Below are 24005 nucleotides of genomic sequence, written 5' to 3'. Positions count from 1 at the left end.
ACTGGACAGTACTGAGATCACTGCGGTGTCCCTTCAGCATCCCTTTTTCCTCCAAAGTCCTCTTCTTCTCAGAAGTCCCTTAAGTTAACTGCCAAACCTAGGCATTTTTGCTTTTCTAAGCAGAGCTGCCAAAAAGCATACTATTCTCTGCTTGAAAGCCAGAATCACCAGGTTACCTGATGACAGCAGCCAGTGGGCACCCATCCAAAACCAATGGCTGCATTTCAGTCACCCACTTGCCATCAGAAATGGAGACTGGATGGCTCCAAACAGTCCCAGCATGTCTAGGGCCTCATTTTGACATGGGACCTTAACAGCATGTGCAACTCCTGCGCGTGAAGGAACTCACACTGGCCCCAGGCCATGTAAACTCCCTTGACGATCTCCAACATTCAAACACAAGATGTGAACACTGCATTCAGGCCTCACATGAGGAATGCAGGGCCTGCCTTGGCAGCAGGAAAAGGCAAGCTCTTACTCTCAACTGCAAGCAGGCCCTACTCCCCTTTGTGCCCTGCACTGTAGAAGCCAAGGCAGAGGCCGTACCTTCGTTCACCGCTTGTGAGGCACAACGTTACCATCTCCTGAAGCACAACAGCAGCAATAACCCACTCATCACTGACCTACAGCTACGTGAATTCATGCCAGTATTAGCTGGCAGAAGAACAACTGCACAGAGGCGGCGAGCTGGAGGCCAGAGATGCAAGATGACAAATTTGTATTCTTCCTAAACATTCAACTCTGTTGTTTACCCAAACTCTAAAAGCTCACAGTTCCTTGCTAGAACTCTAGTCCAGTGCATAGAAATGCTGCCTACTCCCTTTTCCTTTCTTAATCTGCTTCCTTCCATGTAGACTTTCATCTGCTTCATTCCTGAAGCTGCAGGACTCTTTCAAGGATAACTCCTTGCTGTCCCAAGCTCACTGTGCAACATGCACTGTGCTGCATACTGCTCCCTACACCGCTAGATTAGGAAGAACCACGCAGTGTAACAATAGGACAGGTAATACTTTCTACGGTTCCCTTCTAGGCTCTGTAGCCTCTAGTTTCATCATCTGTGGGACTGAAGCAGACATAAGTACTCAAAGGTTTGGGCAGGACGATAGCACCTGCCCTGACTCTGGGACTCAGCAAACCAGGTACAAAACAGATGTGGCAGCATCAGCTTTACCACTAGAGCTCCCTGATATTCCCCCATCTGGGGACAAAAGTTGGGCAGGGAGGCCACACAGAAGTATCTTGCCTTTCTCTTGTGCAGCTTGTGAAAACATCAGTCACGTTTGCTTCTAGCTCTCCTTCTGATGCTCTTGTGAGGGTGCTTTTAATGAAGTGCTCAAGTTCCCCCATCCCTGAGATTCTCCTAATAGCTACAAACCAGTTAATTCACAAGACACCTGAGGTAAGCTCCTAGATCTGTGTTCAAGGAAATGCATTTAGCTCCCAAGAAGCAGAAAGACACATAGATGCTGCATAAATGGCCTCCGTGGTGTTCCTGAGGATTGCATTCCCCAGAGTAGAACCAGAGCATATTTTCCCTTTGTAACCTGAGAGAAGTTCTCCTGTTCTGACCCTGATGACATGGCAAAATGTGTCAGCAATCCTGGGGGTCTGCCTGTTTGATCCTGAACAAGCAAGTACTGATAATTCACCACCACGGCGGTAGCATGAATAGGTAAGTATGTGGACTGTGGAAAGAAAAAACAGACAGTTGTTAGGGCCAACAAGCAGCTCCCAGTTTCATGGGGATGCTGCTGCTACAGCTCATAAGCTCCAGTGATTGCTCCCTGTACTGCAGGCTGACTGCTTTCTCTTTTCCAGCTGTGAAAGGCCTTGAGTGTCCTATGCCCATATTCTACGCTGGAACACAGATCTAGACAGAAACCCTGGGTTGCATCATGTAGAGTCTCTCCGTTATTGGAGCGGTAACACAGGAAAAATTCTGTCTTCAATGGTCATTTCAAACACTTGCCCTAAACAGCATGGTGGTGTGAAAGACTGAGACCTGTGCAAACTATAAGTGACAGAAAATGAGTGGAGATGGCATAGCTAGTGCACAATCCTGTAACTCTGGAAATGCAGCATATTACCACCTACTTAGTACACCAGTTAAAATCCACAGAAACAAGTACTTCCACCAGAAGTGTGTAAGCAGAGAGCTCCAAGTTCCACAACTCACAGACAGCAGGGACAAAAACAGACTTCCCCTGCAATTGTTCAGATGGTCAAAAATGGCTCTTGTCCAGGAGAACAGGAAATTAGAAATGGCTGCCCCTCAAGACCAAGTTGCCAGTTTACAATTGCTGACAAGTCTTTGATGGCTATCACCTTAACCTATCAGGTTCAACTAGAAATGCAATGAAGATGTCAACCCCTACATCTCCCAAACCAAGCTACTGGGTTCCTAAGTGAAATACACAGTCCTGTCTAGGTCTCTGCCCATGGCCCTCCCTCGCAAAAGAAGGCACAATGATGCTTTCATTTGTTGTCCTGCCTCCTTTCTATCGAAAATTTGTATTTCTAAAGAAAGAAGCAATAGGACCCCATGCCCAAACCATGAAGATTTTTTCGTCCTTCACATGTAAGATTTGAGTCTGTAGAATAAAACCAAGCCCCAACAGGCCACATATCTGTCAAAGGACACTAGGCACCTGAAATACCTGTCCCAGGCTGGACAGGCGTGCAGCAGTGGGTGGTACTGGATTCCCAGTCCCGTCAAGAGCAAGATGCACGGCTCTCCTGAGAAAGGGAAAAATTCTCACTGTACCAAATTAACACAAAAGAAAAGGATTGAAGGGGAACACCTATGGGCCCCTCTGCTCAGAAAGGAAGAGACTACTGTACATACTAACATGGGGACCTTATTCCCAAGATAGATGCTTAGTGTTCCCCAAGCATCAGAGTTGTGAAGACATATCCACAGGAACGGTTACTGCAACCAAAATGAAGAGCATCAGTTTGCTGTCCTTGTGTCCTTGAAACACGGGGAATAAGGGAGACCACTAACAACGTCATCAGCTCTACTCTGAGGTCACGGCAAGACATCTCATTCTGCTCCCTGATCCCCACAGCGCAGCACTGTATTCTCACCTGTTCAGGAGGTTGTTCCTGCTGACCATCCTCAGGAAGCCAGTTGGATCAGTCACTGAGTTCAGCTTGTTATTCATCTCCTCATACTGTTGGTCCATGATATCCCCAGCTTCACTCTCAGTCTCACTGCTAGCACAGGCTCTGCAGAGGGAACAGCAGGTTGAAGGAATCATTGGTGCAGGACAGAACAACAGCTTTGTAACAAATGCTCAGCCAGTTTGAGAGAAAATTAATTTCAGACAACCTCAACCAAATGTTAAAGTCAAACTTTCCCTGGATTGCATCTCCTCTCCTGTTAGGCATACAAGATAATAACAACCCTGTACCTTCCTCTTGCCCTGGGCATTCTTAAGGGTTTAAAGCATTACACACAATGATAGAAATACAGGACCCAAATTCTCATGCTCAGCAAACGGATAAGGACTTGTGAAGCTACTGAACAGAAAAGCTGATGTTTAAAGGAAACACCAACTCAGCCCTTGAATTGCCTAAGAACATATGCTAGCATATCCTTTCCACAAAAAAACAAGACAACAACAACAAAAAAACCACAACTCTCCAAGCTATATATGCTCCCTTCACTGGCAAAGCTCAATATACAAAAGGCAGCTGTGTTGATGTTCCTATTATACAAACAGGGAAAGACACACATAGACAAAAAAACGACTCCATCAGTGACACTAGGACAGCAGCAACAGAGAGAAATACAGAGGAATGTCTAAATGACCATCTTGTCGTAGATTTTCCATTTAAATGCTATGGTAGCACTTGTTTTTCCTTTCTGAAGGCAGAAAGCAAACAACTATTGTATGTGCATTTATAACAATCCCTTCCTTTAATTTAATAAATAATTTGCATATCATATGGTGCATCACAAGCCTTGGAATTTGTACACTTAAGCTAAAGCTGCTGGGCTGCCTGCATCTCACTTTTGCTTCCTTTTACTGGGTTCCTGACAACTTACAGCCTTTCCTCAAGGACACATTTCTCAATAACAAGCACATGAATCAAATTATTGTATAACAGGTATTTGTGCAGATAACTATACATGTTGCTGTATGGACCACAGGATATCTTACAAATATACTTCCAGGTCAATATCATTTAATAACCTGAGAGAATAAGCCTTAACAAAAGCCATTCACTTCTTGAACATTGAAATGGGACTAGTCAAACAAGAGTCAAGAAGAAAAAAGGGGGGGGGGGGGGGGGTGAGGGTTGTGGGAAGAAAAGGTTGTCAATGGCTGTCTCCTGTATGTTTTTCTTCCAGCTGTAGGCATGCTGAGTCTTGAGTCCTGGCACAGTTTTAAGTATCACTCACGATGAATATTGGGAGCTCCTACAAGAGTTAAAAATCTTGAGTTCATGAAACCAAGAGAGCAGGTCACACGCTTTCCCAGAAAAGAAAGAAATCTATCCCAACACAAATTCAAGCAGTCTTCAAAGTCTCTCACACTTTATTTTTTTGCAAGTATGTGTTATTTGTTACCTTAATTAGACAAGCTGAGATGAAGAATTTTCAGCACAAAGCAAAGGCTGCAGTGTAGAACCTAACATTACCACAGCAAAATCCTGATGACACATCCTATGAGAGCATCCCTTCCTCCCAGGAGCAAAAAGTGGGAAGATGTGCCACCTTGGTGGTGCAACAGTACCTACAAACATGTTTACACCGTTATGGAAGGCAACTGCACTTAAATATCAATGCAAAAGCATACAACTACAGTGCACTTCAGCAGGCCATGAACTGAGAAGTCGAAGTCAAACAAAAGTTTTCACATGCATGCTGTACACATTCAACTCCTTTTGTTCTTTATTGACAGTCAGAGAACAGCTTTCAGGGACTGCAGGTGACAGTTTCTCCTGGGGGTGTGCCATGCTGGAGGATGGCGGCAATCAGCAATGCTGTAAGGAAGCACTTGATAATATGAGGAAAGAGTTTCAAATCAGAACATGATATTGACCCACACGGAGCAGACAAGATTCGTTTAATAACCTGCATGTAATTTTGAACTGGGGAAAGAGCTTCTGCCTGTGATCATACCACACCAGCCCAGTGATCTCAGAGACAAGCATCAAACCCACAATCCTTAACCAAGAACATACCACCACCATCCCCATGAAAAGAGGAGGAAGCTGACATCACAGTAAATTAAAGACTCATCCCAGAACCTGAAGACTGAAGGACTCCCTTTGCCAGGAAAAGTCTGCGATGACAAATGCTGACCAGAACTGAAAATAGCATCTGCAAACATAAGGAGTAACCGCAGATTTTGGTTGTGTACATGCATATCTAGAGGATAAGATTCAACCACTGGTACCTAGAGGTGGATGTAACCTTCTGAAACATGAAACCCTGATCCTTTAAAAGAAGGGTAGATGGAACCAATTCAGTCTTGCTTTTTCTTTCTTGTCCTTCCTGTCAGTATTTGCACCTCAGAGGGAGTGACTCTGTTCTTCCAGAAAGAATCATAGAATATCCCAAGTTGGAAGGGACCCGTAAGGATCATCAAGTCCAACTCCTGGCACCGCACAGGTCTGCCCAAACGTTTAGACCTTGTGACTAAGCGCACAGTCCAAACGCTTCTTAAATCCAGACAGGCTTGGTGCAGTGACTCCTTCCCTGGGGAGCCTGTTCCAGTGTGCGACCACCCTTTCAGTGAAGAACCTCTTCCTGATGTCCAGCCTAAACTTCCCCTGCCTCAGCTTAACACCGTTCCCGCGGGTCCTATCGCTGGTGATAACGGAGAACAGGTCACCTGCCTCTCCACTCCCCCTCACGAGGAAGTTGTAGACTTCAAGAACAGAGAGCTCATGCTCCACATGCACGCACAAGAAAGAACTGGATGAAGGGTCAACATCCGGAACTCATGTGTAAAACCCAGGAAACACGAAGGCTGGAGAGAATAACTTCTGACATTTCCTTTAATGGGAATCACACAGCTCATTTTTCAGGCAAGACTTAAAAAATATATCTCCTAAGGTGTGACTGAAGCCAAGAGAACAGATTTAATGTAAGGCCTGCGAACCACTAGACGTCACCACAGACAAGGATAGGCCTTAAGTATAGCATTATTTAATAGCAATAATTTAATGATTATGATCATTCAGATAGCTGTGCTTATGTGCTTGCAGCTTCTCAGGGCTTTAACGTGCAGGAAGCTACTCCCCTTTGTCAATTCCCTTAGACTTCGATTACTCAGCTGGTTTAGGTTCCAATTGCTCTTTCTCAGAGTACTTAATAAAAACCCTAGACTAGCATGCAGTTTGTTACTGGTCACAGTGAAATGAATAATCCAGTCAAAGAGCTGTAAAAAAACATATGTTCCCCTTCAGAAAGCCACCTTCACAACTGGGGAAGGTTATGCACCTTGTCAGAAAGTACAAACCCCAAACGCATCCAGATGAGACAACTGGAAGTCCAGTACATGCAGATGTGGGTATCACTGGAGGGAGGTATCTGCTGTCCCTACTGCTTCTGCTTTCGAACTGTCTCAACATTATGAGTTAAGCACAAAGTCATCTCAGCAGCTCAACTGACACAATCCTGACAAATCCCTTGTGAGGTTGGTGGGCGATTTCAGAAAATGGAAGTTCAGACTGAGTTCTGGACAGACTGGGTCAGAATCTCTAAGTCTAACATGACTGCTGACCTTAGGCTCACTGTTCCTGATCCACCATTTTGGCTATCAGCAACAAGAAGTCACCTGTTCTTGATCAAAATCTGTTACAGATACTGCCAGTATTTCAGCAACGTATACAAACGTCCACATTAGCAAGATTCTGGGTCCCTGAATACCTCTCTCTCACTGAATCACTAGAGTTCATCATCCCACAATGGCAATACTAAATTTTTTAGTGACACTCCAAAGGAACTTCCAGACGCCAACATCACAGAGAGATAGAATCTAACACCATGTTCATGGGAAGTTTTCAGAGTAGTACTATAATTTTGTTCAAATCATTTTGTATCTTATCATTTATGGATAATCACTGCTATAGTCACAAAAACATTTATATATAGAAGTAGAACAAAGAGAAAGGATGAGCAAATCACTGTGTAGCTAGCCCAAAGGAACAAAAACCCTTTATCTATCTCCCAGCTGTAAAGCTACATAAACCACACAGACCACTGACATAGCTTTCCTCCTTGGAGACTACGTCAGAGAAGCAGAGAAAATGGCTCAAATCAGTTTTCTTCTAGATACATGTTGTCCATCTCGACTCAGGTATCTCTTTCACCTTTCTCATACCAATTAACTTTCCTCTCTTGTGTGGGATAACAATGCATGGTTTATTTATTTTTTTTTCTGTTTTGGGGAGTAGTTTGCTTTCCTTCTCATTTGCAGCCTGGTCGGTTCAAACATGGCCACAAATCTGCTTGCATTCTGCTGCGTGTACCTCTTAAGAAAATGACGTGGGTTATGGACTGCTAGGTTTTAGCGCTCTGAAGCAGCATCTCAAAGATTTTGATCTGTCTTCAGTCTGTCACTGGCGAAGACTTTAGGACTGTACAAATTGTTTAGTTCTTACAAGATTAATGTAAGAATTTTAATGGTAACATGGGTGTCTAAAGTAATCTCAAAGGGTTGCAGAAACCCACAAGTAATTTATATAGCAAGAGTTTGTCAGTTCTTTGGGCAAATTTCCAATGAAAAGTGGAAAAAAAGCATCTTGTGTTCTTTAGGATACAATAACCATCCTGTTAAAACACAAAGAAAGAAACAAAAAAAACAACCCACCCCACACACTCCCTTAAAACACAACAAAAATCCTGAGATCTCCTCTCAAGTTAGCAGTGTTCTAGATAGGTTTTTTTCTGGTAATGCAAACAACAAACTTCTCAGTCAAAGTTAGATACAATGCAAATAGCTGCACTCAGGCCAGTAGACATTATGAAAATATAGAGCACTGAAAAGCTAAGATAAGCTTGGAACAGGCCACGAGTGGTTTATAAGACAAAGACACCTCCTAAACCTTCTAAAAGCTAGTATTTTTGTGGTTTAGACATAAATAAATAGATAAAATAAACAAATAAATTAGGTAGAGCTTTCTCTTCAGTTCCCTAAGTAAAGGTAAAACCAGAAGAAGGCGGCTCTGCAACCTGAAGCATCCTGCCCTACAAACCTTTCAGGGCACATTCAGCATCCCAGCATAGATGCACATTCTTTAATTTACTTTGGAATTGGTGAAAATGATAAAAGTTATTTACCACACCCGAGTCCACAACCTCTAATGGTTTCCACTTTTGGCATCTGACTCTCCCATGAAGGGAAAAACACGGAGGGACTCACCATCCATGCTGAGCACATGTTAACAGCCTCTCAGAGCTTCACATCCAGCAAGCTGATTGTAACCAATGTTATTAATCACTGGTGTTAGGGACATAGCATAACCAAGTGTTATATGTCCCCTAATCCGGGGAGAGAATTAATTTGTCTGAGTTACTGCAAGAAGTCCTGGGGAAAAAGCAACTGGGAAATCTGGTAACATTCTGCATAGTCGAAACACCTAAGAGGAAACTTCAAAACTGGGGTTATGATCGTATTTCATTTTGACAGAAAATTCACATCCTGTTAGACTGCACTGTGAGCATCAAGGGCAGAAAGCCACGGACACTGCTGGTGGGAGGACGACAAAGCATAGTTTGGTTTTACTGCTGCCTTCTGCACAACAGTGCTCTACCTCACACCACTGCAGTGTCAGGTATGCAATGGCATTTGTCGCCTACAATGGCTATTACAAAAGGTGAAAAAAGATTAATTAGGAGAGTAGAATAGGTACCCTGGATCCCACAGAATCCTAAGCTTACATCAATTCAAAGATCAGTGCCATCATTTCCTCTTTTTTGGCTAACATCGTGACCTGGAACACCAGTTTTGGATATGCACTGCCCCCGTAGACCACGGGTTGCTCTCGGAAAGCTATCGGTATGGTGGTGACTCTAATGTCAGCTGCTAATGGCTTGTTGGGGTTGGGGCAGCACAAAGAAGAGGACATTTTTCTATAGCCTTGGGGACTCAAGAGTGCTTCATTCACAAATTTCAGTGCTGCATAAAAAGGCAATACAGCTTTAAAAAAGATTTGAAAATGGTACAGCTTAAAAGAGCCCCAATTCACATAAATTTTGAGAGCTGGTTAACAAATCAGCCAACACATACCTTTAAATCTCCTTTGCACCAGCAGTAAACTAGACCTGCAAACAGCCAGTGTTACTAACCTACTCCAAGTAAAGAAACTATGTAGTAAGCCGCACTTATAACAACACGCTAAATTGTTGCCAAATTTTTTTCCCTGAACGATTCACATACAAAGAACGGACAAGGACATTACCAGCAGAAAGATAGCCATGGATACCTGAATAAAACAATTTTGTAGTTGCTGTAATGAAAATTTTCCCCCTGCTCTCACTCTCACTTCTCAGACTTCTCATCCCATTAGTTGAACTGTTATCGCTTTCTGGTGAGAAAGTGGGAACCAGGATGTTAAACCCTATCTCCAGCTTACCGGGTATAGTATGAATCCACACCCAGCGCCTCCCGTACACTTGAGACATACTGTTCCAATGCAGAGTTTGTTACTGTTTGCAAAGTCACACTGCTGGCTTCAGGGAAGTCCCCAGCATTTTCTGTCAGGCTGTCACCCAGATAATACTCATGAAATTTTAGAATTCCTGCAAGGAAAAAGAATCATGACATTATTTCTGCAGGGGAGGAAGAGCACTGCCAGCAACTGTCCAGGAAAGCGGAACAGTCCCTAGCACTTGTCATTTCCAGTACAACTGTGGCAATGCATCCTGTGCCATGTCTCCACAGGGCTTTTCCAGACTTCTGAATTACAAATGGTTATTTAAAATCTGGCTTTGTACTTTGCAGATGATAGCTCAAAAGTACTTTGCTTTTATGAGATGCTCAGAATGCATTTGCTATTGCAGCAGTCTTATAAATTATAAAGCACATCTTTCATGCAAGCATGCGTAAGTCGCCAGTGTAAGTCACATTTCCACAGCTATGCATGAAAAACACCTATTAATAGTCTCTGTTCACATACATTGAACACATATGGCCTCAAATGCTGAACAAAAATGCTATTACTACAGCAGAACCTTCTCATGTCACACAAAGGTTTTTCATTTTACTTATATGCATGAAAATACATTATATACGAAGAAAGGTGTATTAATGCATAGTAAAATACTAAATGTTAGCATTTCACAACGGATAAGACTTATAAAGAACAATCGCTGTTTTGGTAAGAATTCAACTAATACTCTAGATAAAACCTTCCTCCATTCATACTGCCATAACCTTTCTGATACAACTCTACAGTGCCACAGCCTGTGATCAACAGCAAAAGGCTGCTTTGTATGCCCTGTTTGCATTGACAGCATAGATCAGTTATCAAGAGCGGGGGAATAATGAATAAAGCAGCTCCTTTTGTCACAAATACAGAATCAGTGAAGAGGCTCTAAAGGCACAATTTCAGTGGGATAATGAGGATCCTGGGCTGTCATTGAAGCTACTCTCCACCAGCAGTAATGAGATGAGAAGGGATGGAGTCACTGCTGAAGAGCTCCCCAGCAAAGCTGTTCAAGAGGAAACCTGCATGTTAAAGACAAAAGCACCAGTGTCCCTCTCCTTCCTCATACCTGTCAGTGCCTTCAAGGAGCCAGTCACAAACCCATGTACTTGGAGAGCACAGCTGCACTTTTACACAACCCAGATGGGCAAGGAGGAGACTGGTTGTGAAGGCCAGTGGCAAATCCTGCACTCCTGATCCATATAATTCTAGTATACTCAGCTTGATCTCAATACTACAGAATTAGTGACATTTTATTGTGCAAAGTACAGAACTAAAGAGCCAGTTAGTGCCAAGGATGCATAGCAGGATGACATCATCTTAAACTTATACCATCAATATTACAAGACACCCCCTAAAAGAGCATCTTCCAATCACTGTCATCCCATCTGAAGTCAGAAATATGTGAATGTCTGCTTCCCTTCCCAAAGCATTTTTGGTGTAATCTGAATAGTGCTTTTTATCTCTTTCACTTTGTTATGGTGAAGGGCTGCAATTATTAAATTATATCCAGAAAGAACTCATGAAAATTTACAGTCATCATTTTATTAGATAATGAAAAACAGCTGCCTGCAAAAAGCAATCCTCTTCAAATTAATCCTCCTTGCTCTCCTGTGATAAGCATTTCCACATTCATATGAGCGGAATTCAGAGGATCAGGCAGTTCAGTGATGTATCAGGAAGCAAGGATGCCCTTCTGTTTTCTGCAATCCAATTCAGTGAATAAATGCCAAAAGCTTTTGGAACGATAAAGCACAGAAATATAATTAAAGTAAGCATTCTTATGCATTAAAGATTCTCACAGACCAAGGCACCTGGAATCCCATTACTGCTCTGCATTGCTCTGTGGGAAAAACATACAGATTAGAGGTTGAAAAATGGAAATATTAAACACCTGAGACATTTCCATCTCCAGATGAATTTCAAAATCCTGAATAAGAACTTCTATGTCATTACTGCTGTGGCTATGCCACCATTTCCTGTCTATTTAGCTCCAAGGTTCTGGATCCAAAGGATTGCTTTTGTTCATAGGCTCTCACCTCCAAAAGGGACCTCACCTGCCCCAGGAGCCAGCAGCCAGCTGTACAGGTAACCTGCTGCCAGTGAGTAGTAGAGAACGAGTCCCCTCTGGCCATTCACTGTCTCCAGGACCTGGTCAATGGTCACCGGAGAATAGGGATCAGAGTCCTGCTGCCCAGTCTGGCGTTCCACGAGCAGATCAGCAAACGCCCTTGTTCGTCCTCTCTCTGCTACTGCCAAAGCTTCTTCATGGTGACCTGAAAAGACAAAGTCATCTCTCAGACCTGACACCAACATGGTCTGCAGTGACAAGTGCAGGGACAGGTGCTATCCCAGCTCAAACACAAACCTAGTGAAACAGCATCACAGCATTTATTTCTGGAAAGAGCAGTCCAGCACTGGACTACGGTCCCACAGATCATCTTGGCTGCAAGCACTAACATGATGTATGGGGAAGTGAGTCACAAAGTCAAATGACTGGAGAAAGCATGGAAGACTATCCACAGGTGCCTGAAACCCAAAGAGACCCTTACTTCTGTCCTGGCAAACAAACGCTGTGCTTCATCAGACAGGTAAGAGCAAAGGTTGTAGCACGAACTGTCTCCCTGCATCTTTAGTCAAACTGTGGCACAAGCTTGGAGTTCAGACCCAGCAGGCGATGGTGTCTCTTACCTAGGCTGACAAGTACTCGTTGCAGGGCCTGATAGGAAGATGTCTGCAGGTCGAAGAGTGACAGCTTGTAATCTGTGCTCAGCTGTACCTCATGTCGGATAGTTTCAAACAGTGCCGAGGCCCGGTACAACTGGTGGGGGGAAAACAGCCATGGTGACTCCCTAAACAGATGCAGCAGATAGTGCTGACTAGGAGAGCAGGATCCAGGGGCCACCATAGCCACAGATGGGGGGGGTCAGCCTCAGACAGCCCCTCAGGATGTCAGCATCGCTGGCTGAGGGCAGGGGGCTGGGGGATGCAACAAGAAGGCACATGGGCTCAGTGCATCATAGACCCTGTCCCAGGATGCACCAGACATTTCCTCCCCCTATGACAGAAATGACCCACAGGACTCAAAAGCACGGGGCAGGCCATGGAATACCTGGTGCTGAGACTCCTCTAGGTTCCCACTTGCCCAGAGGGAAAGGCCAAGGCCATGGCGGATTTTGGCTTCATCTTCTCTGCGTCCCAGCTGCTCTGCCAGCCTCAGTCCTGAAAAGCAGTCATAGTGAGAGAGGGCTGGAGGGAGAAGTGGCTTTAGCCTCCAGGTGGAACATTCCTCCCGCCTCAGCTGCCTGGGGGGATGGCGGCTCAGGTGGGCCACTTGCCTCCCTGGTGCCTGTGGCAGGCAGGCAGCGGTGCTGGAGAGCAGTGAGATGTCAGCTGCAGCACTGCTAGGCAGCGCCTGCTTACGCCCGAATCAACACCTGCATGAGAGGTGCCTAAGCAAGACAGACGTTTCCATGGACCAAGACACAACCCACGTGAGGTTAAGGTGCAATCCCAAGACACTCTGTACTCTTCTACCAGGAAGTTTGACTTGTAACTTGTTTGACTTAAAAGCCACCCAGACAATCAAAACCACACTGAACTGCCAAACATTACCAGAGAAGAGGCTCTTGCCACATTACTTGTTCATTTCCCACTAGCTATTCCAGCATCCTGGAAGGTTCTACATGGTTTCTCTACTGAGCCCGAACAGAGGGCAGGGTCCTGGCATGAGCGACATAAAGCGCATTTTACTTCCAGCAGCACCTTCTTGTTTGTCCCCTGCTTCCATCACACTCCAAGCCTCTCACCTCCATGGGCCCTGCTGCTGCCAACAAGGATGCTCTTATCTACTTTGTTTCCTACAGACTGGAGAAGGGGAGGCCTGGGTGTGACCATGCATCTCAGCAGCAACCAGCATTTACTTTTTTTTTTTTTCAGGAATCTTTCATCACACAGGGAAAAGGAGCTGCATATAATTTATCTCCTTCTAATATAATTGAACTCCCTCAGGTTGTTGGAATCCTGTCAAAGTCAGTTTCAAAAAAAAATGAGACTAGCTGATATAATTAATCCTTCAGCTTCCAACTTCATACGCTCCAACTGCATTGCTCATCTCCTCCATCTGAGAGCTACCGCCCTGAACAAATGCTGCTTGCATGCTGGAATCTTTTTCAGCAGCACAAGCCGGAGGCCTGCGCTGGTCCTGGTGCTCAGCAGCAGGCAGATGGCTTCTGAACACCGAGGGCTGCACCTCCCGACCAAACAAGAGTTGTTTTCACTATCAGCTTACAGGACACTCACCCATCTGGTCTCACTCCCATTGGAGCTCAGAAAGAAAAGCCAGGTGGTGAGCAGCAAAGCGCAGCTCAGCACACATTAGTTCCAGACTTATTTTTGGATGGGTATGTCCTTACCCATGCAGCCAATTCCTGGGATGCAGTGCTATCTACAGAGAGGGCTTACACCTTCAATGCTCAGGCACAAGCAGGCTTTACAAAGACACATTAGATGCAGTCTGGATTCAAGCTCAGAGCTGGATGGGAAGCCCCCAGGAAGGAAGAGACTGCTCTGCACAACACTCTCTTCACAGGATGCCAGGAAAGCTCTGACTGACATGGCGTGCTGACCAGAACAACTTGCTTGTGTAGCTACTCACATGGATGCTCGACAGTAGCTATGTATGTCTGCAAGAGCGTTTGCATCTAAGTCACTGTCAAACCCATTCTAATAGCGCCACGCTCACAGTACCTCACTTCTCTCCAAGTGCTCAGGCCTCCCTCCTACTCCCCTACATCTATCACAACGTGCTATGTTGGAGGATTCAGCCTCTTACCTTCCTGCAGGTACATCACAGCCTGAGAGTAGTTCTGCAAGGCATGATGAGTCCTTCCCAGACTGCTGTAGGATACAGTTTTGGCTACAAGATCGTTCATTTGTGCTGCAATGCTGAGGTGCTGTTCCTGATAAACTACCGCCCTCTCGTAGGTGCCCAAGGACTCGTAGGTCAGGCCCAGGTTCCCGTAGGCTCGGCCTTGGCAAGTGGGATTGTTGGTCTCCTCCGCAATCTGCAGGTCTAGCTGGTGATACTGCAGGGCTGTGTCATACTCTCCCATCTGCTGATAGACCCCACCAAGGCCGCAGGCAGCATCACTCTCCAGAGCTCGGTCCTTCATCTCTCGAGCAATGTTCAGCTGGCGTTCCAGGCAAGAAATGGCTTGTTCGTAATTCCCCAGCTGGCTGTGCAGGCTCCCCAGCTCCCCATAGGCCTGGGCTTTGTTAAACGCCTCCCCCAACTCATGTGCCACCACAAGCCTCTTCTCAAAGCATACCAGAGCCTGCTGCAAACTTCCCATAGCTCTACAAGGGAAGAAAACAGCATTGATTTTGCCAGTGTTTTCTTGAAATATAATGTTTTGCCACTTCCTCTAGAGGCCATCTCAAATCTTTCAGGCAAAGACAAATGTTTTCTCCCTAGGAGTCATGCTCAGTGTCTTTGAATCACCATCCTTCCTCTGCTACCCTATAAACTTCTTGCTCCAAGGACAGAGCAACATCAGCTCCATTATTTGAGCCAGTAGCAGAGACAAAATCATTTTCTTCCAAGCATCCAGAGGACTCCGTTACTTGGTCCTACGCCATACCCCTGTGCATGTACACAATGGCCACACAAACACATCCTGCCATTAACACAATGCACCCATTTTCACTTGTCTAGACATCAACCTCCCTGCCCTCTACTGCATATCTAGACCGCCCCCAGCAAGCCAGCCAAGCTTCACTGATAACCAGTTCGCATGCACACTTCAGCCCCACAGCCTGTTATCTCCCTTTCCCTCACACTCAGCTCTACTCCAGTTCCCATCTGTGCATTCCCACATGCTCCCTACGTAGCACGCAGCCTTCCCCATGCTGTGCTCTATGCAGGTACGGACACAGGCCACCTTCTCACATTTCTGCGTGCATCCCATACCTCTCTCCTCTGTTATATCAATGTTTCCCCTCGACACACACAAGCACACCTCCCGCCAGTGCCTCTAGGCAAGCACAGGTGTGCACAGATAGGAACGCTCCCATGCACACGCTCCTCCCAGCAGCCCGCTGGCTTCCAGTGCCTTCAGGGACTCAAGCACAAGTTCATGTGCACAGCCTGAGCACCAGGTGGGCTCACAGGAACTCACCTGAACCAGGATCAGGCAGGCTGCATCCGGAGTATAACACTTGGCAATACTGAACAACAGATGCCTTTCTGTGTGCTTTAACAGACTGCATTTCACTTCCTTTTGTTGCAATACACATGCAGCGCTCCTTACCTGTGTCCATTGCCCAGGCCCCGGTAGGCCTTTGCCTGATCTTGCATGCGGTTCAGGCTTTGAGCCACCGACAGGTACTGTTCATAATACTTTATAGCTTCCTCAAAATCTCCCAGAGCTTCATAACAATCTCCCAGGTTCCCATATGCTCGGCCTCGATCTAACACAGATTCATTTCCGCTGAGCTGCTGCAGCATGGCCAGCTGCTGTTCAAAGTAGCCAATAGCTTCCTCCATGACATTCATGTTCATCTTGGTAATGCCCATGTTACCATAGACTTGGGCTTCTATGCTGGGGTCCTTCAACTTCTGCCCAAGATCCAGTTGTTCTTCGTAACACTTGAATGCCATAGTGTACTTCCCAAGTGACATGTATACTGCAGCAAGGTGACCGTGTGCTCTGCATTCACCTGACACATCACCCAGCTCCTGGTACACCTCCAGCTCCTGTGTATGGTAACCTAAAGCCTTATCACACTTCTGTATCATTCTGTATGCAGAGCCCAAGGCTGCATAGGCGCTGGCTTCCAATCTCCTATCTTTAACATGATGGGCTAAGCTCAACTGCTGCTCATAAAATTTTATTGCACCACTTACGTCTTTTTTACAGACAAAAATATCCCCCAAGTTCCCCAGAGCTCGGAATTTGGCCTGGGAATTGTTCAGAGACTGTGCCAGGGACAACAGATACTTCTGACACTCCTCTGCTTTGCCGAAGTCCATCAAGGCTTTGAAGGCCAGGCCCAGGTTGCAATAAGCTTTGGCTTGGCTCAGCTTGTCATGAAGATCCTTTGCTAAGGCAAGATCCTGCTCATAGTACTTAACAGCCTCTTCGTAGTTCCCAAGGCAGTAATGGGCATAACCAAGGTTATGGCAAACTTTACCCTCCCCTTCCATGTCCTGTAGCTCTGGGGACAAGCGCAGGTACTGCTCGTAGTAAGGTGCAGCCTGCACAAACTCTCCTCGTGAGCAGTGGAAGTTGCCTAAATTGCTGAGGGCCCGTGCTTCACTCTGGATGTCTCGCAGCTCCCGGGCAATGTTGAGATGATTTTGGTAGTGCTGCAGAGCACGGTCATGGGCACCCAGCGCTTGATAGGCAACTGCTAAGTTCCCATGTGTAGATGCTTGAGAGGCTCGGTCATTTACTTCCATAGAAATCTGCAGCTCCTGCCGATGGTACTTGACTGCTTGGTCATACATGCCCAGAGCGTTGTAAGCATTGCCCATGTTGCCATAGGCCCGGCCCTGGGCCGCATAATCACTCAGCTCCTGGGCTATGGACAGATGTGTCTTATGCAGCCGCAGCGCAGTGTCATAGTCACCTTTCATCTGGTGAATGATTCCTGAAAAACAGCAGAAACGGGTTCAAAGAAACCAGTCTATCACGGTGACCCTTCTGCAACACCTTGCTATGCCAGGACTTTTCTGCAACCTGTCCTTTAGCAGCCCGTGGCCTGGCTCTTTGCCCATGCTCTCTGCAGGGAACCCCATCCCTTCCCCACAGCACCCCGAGGCATACCTGGCACGGCCGAGGCAGCGCAGCCTTTCTCAAGGGAACTTGTTCCTAACTCCTACCAGGCATATCTCAAAGGTTTTCTATTACACACAATACAGACATTTACGACAACCGGACAGTTTGTCTTCACAAAACGCCCATTCTGTTTTTGAACTACCCTACTTTTTTCCTTCAGTGATACCTGGTGACTTTAGAGCTCATATACAAACAACAGATTAAGCAAGAAAGCATTCATGTTTGCCTTTCGAATTCAGTCAAATCTTGTTTTCATTGAGACCTGTGAACAGGAGCTCTGAATATGCTTTCTGTACAAGATGTAGTATTTTATTTGCTTTTCTGTTTTGTCCTCCATTACTAAAATCTTCTTACAGTAACAATACTAATATAGTCACCCTCTCTTTGAAGAAGAATGTATCCATACCTGAAGTGCTTATCCTCGTATACCCTCTAACTCTGCAGTGTTCTTCTGGAGACAGTCAATCATTATTGCTCTCCCACGGGCGGCAGCTCCCCCCAGACCCCCTGCTCCTGCGTGGGCTCCTCTCCATGGCTGCAGCTCCGGCCCGGGGCCTGCTCCTGCGGGGGCTCTCCACGGGCCGCAGCCTCCTCCAGGCCACATCCACCTGCTCCAGCGGGGGCTCCTCCACGGGCTGCAGCGTGGAGATCTGCTCCGTGTGGGACCCGTGGGCTGCAGGGGGACAGCCTGCTCCACCAGGGGTCTCTCCCCAGGCCGCAGGGGAACTGCTGCTGTGAGCCTGGAGCACCTCCTGCCTCCTGCTGCACTGACCTGGGGGCTGCAGGGCTGGTTCTCTCTCCTCTCTCCCAGCTGCTGTAGCACAGCAGGTATTTCCCTTTCTTCGATCTGCTCTCCCAGAGGCCCAACCAGCGCTGCTCCCTAGCTCAGCTCTGGCCAGCAGTGGGTCCCTTTTGGAGCCGGCTGAAACTAGCCCTTATCTAATATGGGGTAGCTTCTGGACTCTTCTCAGGGAGGCCACCCCTGCAGCCCCCCCGCTACTAAAACCCTGCTATGTAAACCCAACAGAGTTAGTTATCAGCTTACCTAATTGCATGATAAAGTTACTTTTTTCTCACTTTGTTCCTTGTGCACCCTACATGCTGTTGTTTTCTTGACCACCACTTGACATGAGTGCCAGCACGTGGAAACACAGGGTACTGCTCTTACTCCACTCACAGAGACCACATTTCACCCTGAGAATGGAGGCAAGGGTTCCACGCTTGATCCAGTTCTACACTAGAGGTTACAGGCGCAGCCAACATTTTGTCATTGTTTGAATTGTCCTAATATTACAAGGGGTTGCTCCCATACACTGTGTTGCATCCTACATGAGAACCAGATCGCTTTCTGAGGCACTCTTTTTATCTCCTCTGTGCTAGGAAGTAGGTTAGTGGGTGACACAGCACCAACAAAAGACATAAAGCAGCCTCCACTCTGCAGTGAGATCTGTCCTGCCCAGCCTTGGGACATCCACACAATAACAGCAATCAGAAAGCCTCTCCTACACAAGCAAAAGGAAGGGCCCACTCCTGTAAATGAGTCGAGGCACAGAAGACAAACATTCTTGGCCAAGGCTGGGTTTCATGGGTAGGAGAACAACCGGCCACAGGCAGGAAGCTGGGACAGAGCCAGGGTCAGATCAGGGCTTTGCTGTGGGAGAAGTCATGTTTCTGCATCCAGCAGAGGCTTGTCTGCAATAGTGACTAGTGTCTGTTTGGTAAATAGCACCATACAGACTATAGTCTGGAGCAGACAATGAGCTGAACAGAAGGGTGGTGATGTTTGGAGCCAAAACCAAGGAAAAGACAGCAGGAAGAGCCTTGCTCCAGGGAAAGGTGGACCATAACATCCCACTGAAGCTCAGGCTATGCAACACCACAAAGACGGTGTAAATGACCATGGTCAATAATCCAGAGGCCAAACACTAGTGAATCTGATCAGAGCTCTGCATACTCCAGACTTTTCATTTGAGACAACTGCCTTTACTCTCCACCTCTTTAAACAAAGCCAGAATAAAAACATGTAATGCCCAGTCCCAAAGCCCTCATCTATTGATGATTCAGACCTGCAAAGAGTGGTCCCCTAGGATGTCCCCCAGAAAGGCTACAAAAAGAAAAGACAGCTCTTCATTCAAAGGCCACAGAACAGTTCGGGTGTCCGGAACATCAACATCTCTGTGCTGCAGTGGGCCCTGCTGCAGACCTCCACACTGCCCAACTTGCACCTGAAAGCTCAAACGTGTCTGGAGGCACAGCCCAATTTATTACACTTGGCAAAGTGGAAGCGGTAACTAAAACAACCTACACTACGGAAGCTCAATAAGGCAAGCACAGAAACAGATGGAAGAGCAGAGAAACCATGCCTTGCTGAGGAAGGCAAAGAAACAGGGAGGCCTACAGAGACCATGCAGCAGCAGCAGATAGCCCCACAAAGATGTGATCTTCCCTCCTGGCACAGCACCGTTTCTCCCAGGAGCAGAAAGTTCCCTGGCAAACGCAGGTCCATGTCTCACCCAAAGACACTGAAGACCATCACACATCTCCCACAGGCTGTGCCCAACCCTGACAGAAGAAAAAAAAAAAACAAAAAAACCCTTCCCAGCTGACCTGACAAAAACACTGAATTACTGCTTAGGAAAGTACAAAACAGGGCAGAACCACCCATCAGAGCAGCATGTTCCCGTGCAGCTCCAGCAGCCCAAGACACGCGTGGAGAGGAGGCCTGGGAGCCACACCTGCCTGAGCAGACATGGCTGAAATGTCTGTTCACAGCACAGGTCAAAACACCCCAGTTCGTGCCAACGTTATAACTTGTGCTTTAATGGGACTTCGCCTGTGAATGTGTGTGGCTCCTTTGCACTCATGAACAGGCCTGGAAATCATAGAATCATAGAACAGTTTGGGTGGGAAGGGACCTAAAAGATCGCCTAACTCCAACCCCCCTGCCACGGGCAGGGACACCTCCCACTAGACCAGGCTGCCCAAAGCCCCATCCAACCCGGCCTTGAACACTTCCAGGGATGGGGCAGCCACAGCTTCTCTGAGCAACCTGTCCCAGTGCCTCGCCACCCTCTGAGTAAAGAATTCCCTCACCGCAATTGTGATCAAATGCAGAGCTGACAGCAGAGGGGATCGGCTCCCTGGTGTCTTTGCCCAGCTCCTTGCCCACTTCTCCCTCAGCTCTGCTCCACCTGATCATCAGCTCTCTGCCTGACACACGCTGCTGTTTCCCTGCAGTGTGACGAGGGGATGCAGTGGCAGCAAGGATGAGCTGCACTGAGCTCAGTGATGTGCTGGGCTCGCAAGCTGCTACACACAGCTGAGTGCTCCCAGGAAAGGGCACCGACTTCTGCAGAAAAACCACCCAGTGACTGCAGGGTGTGGAACTGGACTGGACACAAAGCTAAATCAGGTAGAAACTGTGAAAAGCGTCACTGTAAAAATGTCCCATTGCTGCAGCAACTACAGAAGACGGAATTAGCTAAATTTCTCCCCTGAATGCAGCAGGCGGTATCTGAGCTGGAAGCAGGCAGAACCAGCACTGCCTCAAGGATGCTGGAGTTCACACTCCCAGCTCCATCCCTGATGTGGTTTTTCTTCTAGCCAGCACCTCCACGTGCCAGCATGACATAACACAGCAGCCCCACCTGTGAGAAAGCTAAACACATAGCTCATTGCAAAATATCTGAAAACCCAGGGTTTCCAAAATGAGCGAACAAGTAAACATTTCCTAATCTCTTACTACTAAACAGACAGATTCCTCAAGGAGGTGAGACAGGCAGTTCTCCACCAGAGCTGCTTTGAACCTCCTTGGAGGAATCAAGTGTAGGAAAGCACTCAGCTTGAAGTGACGGTAAAAGGGAAGGAGAACAGAAATCAGGCTAAAAGCAAAATTGAGTTCAGCTGACTGTCTAGATACCTTGTTCTATGATGAGATACCCTTTATGTAAGAGTCAGAAAGCAGAGAAGAGGACAAACATTTTTAAAATTACTGAGTAGTGCCTTTGCACAAATGAAGTGAGTACTACAGTGAAATGTAACAAACACCAGTGAAGAAGCAAGCACTGCTGGGACAGGGAAGGATAGGAATATTATGCAGGAAGGACTGGACAACTTTGTGCATTAGAGCAACACAAATGGTTCAACATTAGAGCAACACCAATGAAGTTCAAGAGTAAAATATGCAAAGACATGCACTTCAAGACTAATAGCAAGAATTTCTACTACAGGGCAGGGAATCACCATTTGGAAATAAAATGAGGAGAACCTATCCAGTGAACTGATGTATCTCCAGTAAAGAAAGACAAACTGTGATTCCCGTTGGATGCAAAAGACTAGCAATTTAGAGAACAATGGTGTTACTACTGAGAGGCATCAACGCTGGAAATTATTTTGACCATCAGAGTGCTGAAGCTCCAGAATAGCCCTATAGTATAGTATAGTAGTATACAACTTTATACAGTATAGTAGTATAGAAGCAACCAAAACGTTACTGTTAAAATGGGATTGCTTAGTTTATGAATCAGTGTTAATATTACATGGCATGTGCAATAACAGGAGACTGGATTCAGCACCTCAGGGCACATCTTTCATCCCTCTTAGTTGAATCACAGATTCCTCTAGTTACTCTAAGCTTCTACAGCTTTTCTGGGAGAGTAACTGAAGTCAGCAACGTCAGCAAAATTATTATTAATTAAACAATTTAACTAAAGGGAAAAAAGGAAAAGAGGAAAAGTGGAGGGAAAAAAAAAACAAAACAACAAGTGTGGAAGTGCAGAGGAAAGAAATTACTCTCTACTTCCCACCAACGAGCGATGCTTGACCACATCCTTGCAGCAGAGCCTCAATGCACGTAGCCATGGCTTGGGAGGACTGACGTTTTCACATGAGCCCACCCCTCCTCTCTTCCTTTTTCCACCTTTTATTGCTGAGTGTGACATCATATGGTATGGAATATGGAATATGGTTGGTTTAGGTCAGCTGCCCTGGTGATGTTCCTTCCTCCCCTCCTGCCCACCCCCAGCCCGCTGGCTCTGGGGGGGTTGCAGGGAGTCCTGATGCGGTGCCAGCACTGCTCAGCAGCAGACACAACACTGGTGTGATACCAGGGCTGTGCTGGCTACACGTGCAGAGCACAGCACTGTGTGGGCTGCTGCAGGGAAAGTTAACATCCCAGCCAGACCCAGTACATCACAGAAACTGCTATTGCATTAGTTTGTTAGAGCTGTCATCCATCTGTTGTGGCCATGTAAGGAAGAAGGATCCCGAAGTACACTGTCACTTCAAAACATCAGCATTCTGACTCATTCTTACAGCTATAATCATTGACTGCATAGCAGACAGTCTTCTGGTCAAGCAGCTGGACTATATCCTTGAAATAGCATATAAAGAATATGGCAGAACAGACCCAAGCCCAGAATCTAGCAGACATGAGGGGGAGACAAGGAGATAGCCTTTACTGCCATGTATCATGTAATGCTACAAAATTAGTGCAAATTACATTCATGCACAAGCTCTTTTTTCTTTCCTTAATGATGAATACAGATAGAACTGTGTAGAATATTTGTATAGAGCATCAGCAAAGCAATTGTGTTCTGCCTATTAAATCACTGATTTTCCAATCCAGGCAACAAATTGATAAGGGAAGAGGGAAAATGTCAGACTAACTTTGAAACAGTGATTGCAGTTCCTGTGCTGGAGCCCAGAAGCGGGTTAGAGCAGAAGTTAAAGGGAGCTTCAGTCTCCTGTTAGTATCAGCCAAAGCAGAACAAACCTTTCAGTCGAGGTGGAGTCACAGCTGTGCTACAGCCCGCAGCATAGACTAAAATAACATTGCTCTTGACTGAAGCTGCTCTTTTGGAATGAAATGCAAACATGTTGAAAGTTGAAAAAAAAGTGGTTTTGTAGTCTCCCACCTACAGGGTGGGAGAACAACATCCCAGCGCCCTTCTCGGTGCTGACCGGAGAGCCTGACAGCACCCGCCGCCTGGGCGTGCTCTGACGCAACGCCCTGCGGCTGGCGGATGCCTGTGGGCAGTGAGAGATGAGGGAAGGGGGTCTCGGGCGAGTTCCCCAGTCCTTCAGCAACCGGGGACAACGTAACAACCATTTTGTGACTTTGGCTCCTCATGATGCTCGCCTGCATCTTCACTACATTGCCCCAGTACCCTCTAAAGGGAACAAGCTGCAAACTCAAACCAACTTTGCACCCTGCAAGTCCAGCACGGAGCACTCGAACACCCCCTCATCTCCCAGCATTTTGTGCTGCTTCTAGGAGGCGGTGTTTAGAGGCACCACCGGATTCTCTGAGCCATCTTCTGAATTTGACATCACGGCTCACTGAATTTTCTAGTAAGTACTTTACAAAGGTAAATATGATGGAAGACACAACAATGACTGAAAAAAGGTAGCTAAAATTTAGAAATACATACTAATCCTATGGGCAGGAATGTAACAATTTTGACATATTCCCAAGACCATATTCAATGAAATTAATAT

General features: G+C 46.4%; 1 protein-coding gene across 4 annotated transcripts in view; it reads right to left on the bottom strand.

Moving 5' to 3' along the window:
- The window catches only part of TTC28 (tetratricopeptide repeat domain 28), a 167366-nt gene that overhangs the window by 24095 nt on the left and 119266 nt on the right, over window positions 1-24005 (bottom strand). For all 4 annotated transcript variants that reach the window (XM_066978781.1, XM_066978782.1, XM_066978783.1 and 1 more), the window contains 7 exons: window positions 15978-17319; window positions 14501-15024; window positions 12779-12888; window positions 12358-12487; window positions 11724-11942; window positions 9595-9760; window positions 3088-3228 (listed from right to left, as the gene is read on the bottom strand). In XM_066978781.1, the coding sequence (XP_066834882.1) occupies window positions 3088-3228; window positions 9595-9760; window positions 11724-11942; window positions 12358-12487; window positions 12779-12888; window positions 14501-15024; window positions 15978-17319 (2632 nt within the window). The remainder of the gene's footprint in view (window positions 1-3087; window positions 3229-9594; window positions 9761-11723; window positions 11943-12357; window positions 12488-12778; window positions 12889-14500; window positions 15025-15977; window positions 17320-24005) is intronic.

Source organism: Anser cygnoides, chromosome 17 (genome assembly GCF_040182565.1).
Source record: "Anser cygnoides isolate HZ-2024a breed goose chromosome 17, Taihu_goose_T2T_genome, whole genome shotgun sequence".
NCBI classification, from domain to species: Eukaryota; Metazoa; Chordata; class Aves; order Anseriformes; family Anatidae; genus Anser; species Anser cygnoides.
Note: the sequence above shows the minus strand (reverse complement) of the source record. Positions and strands in the feature narration are given on the sequence as shown.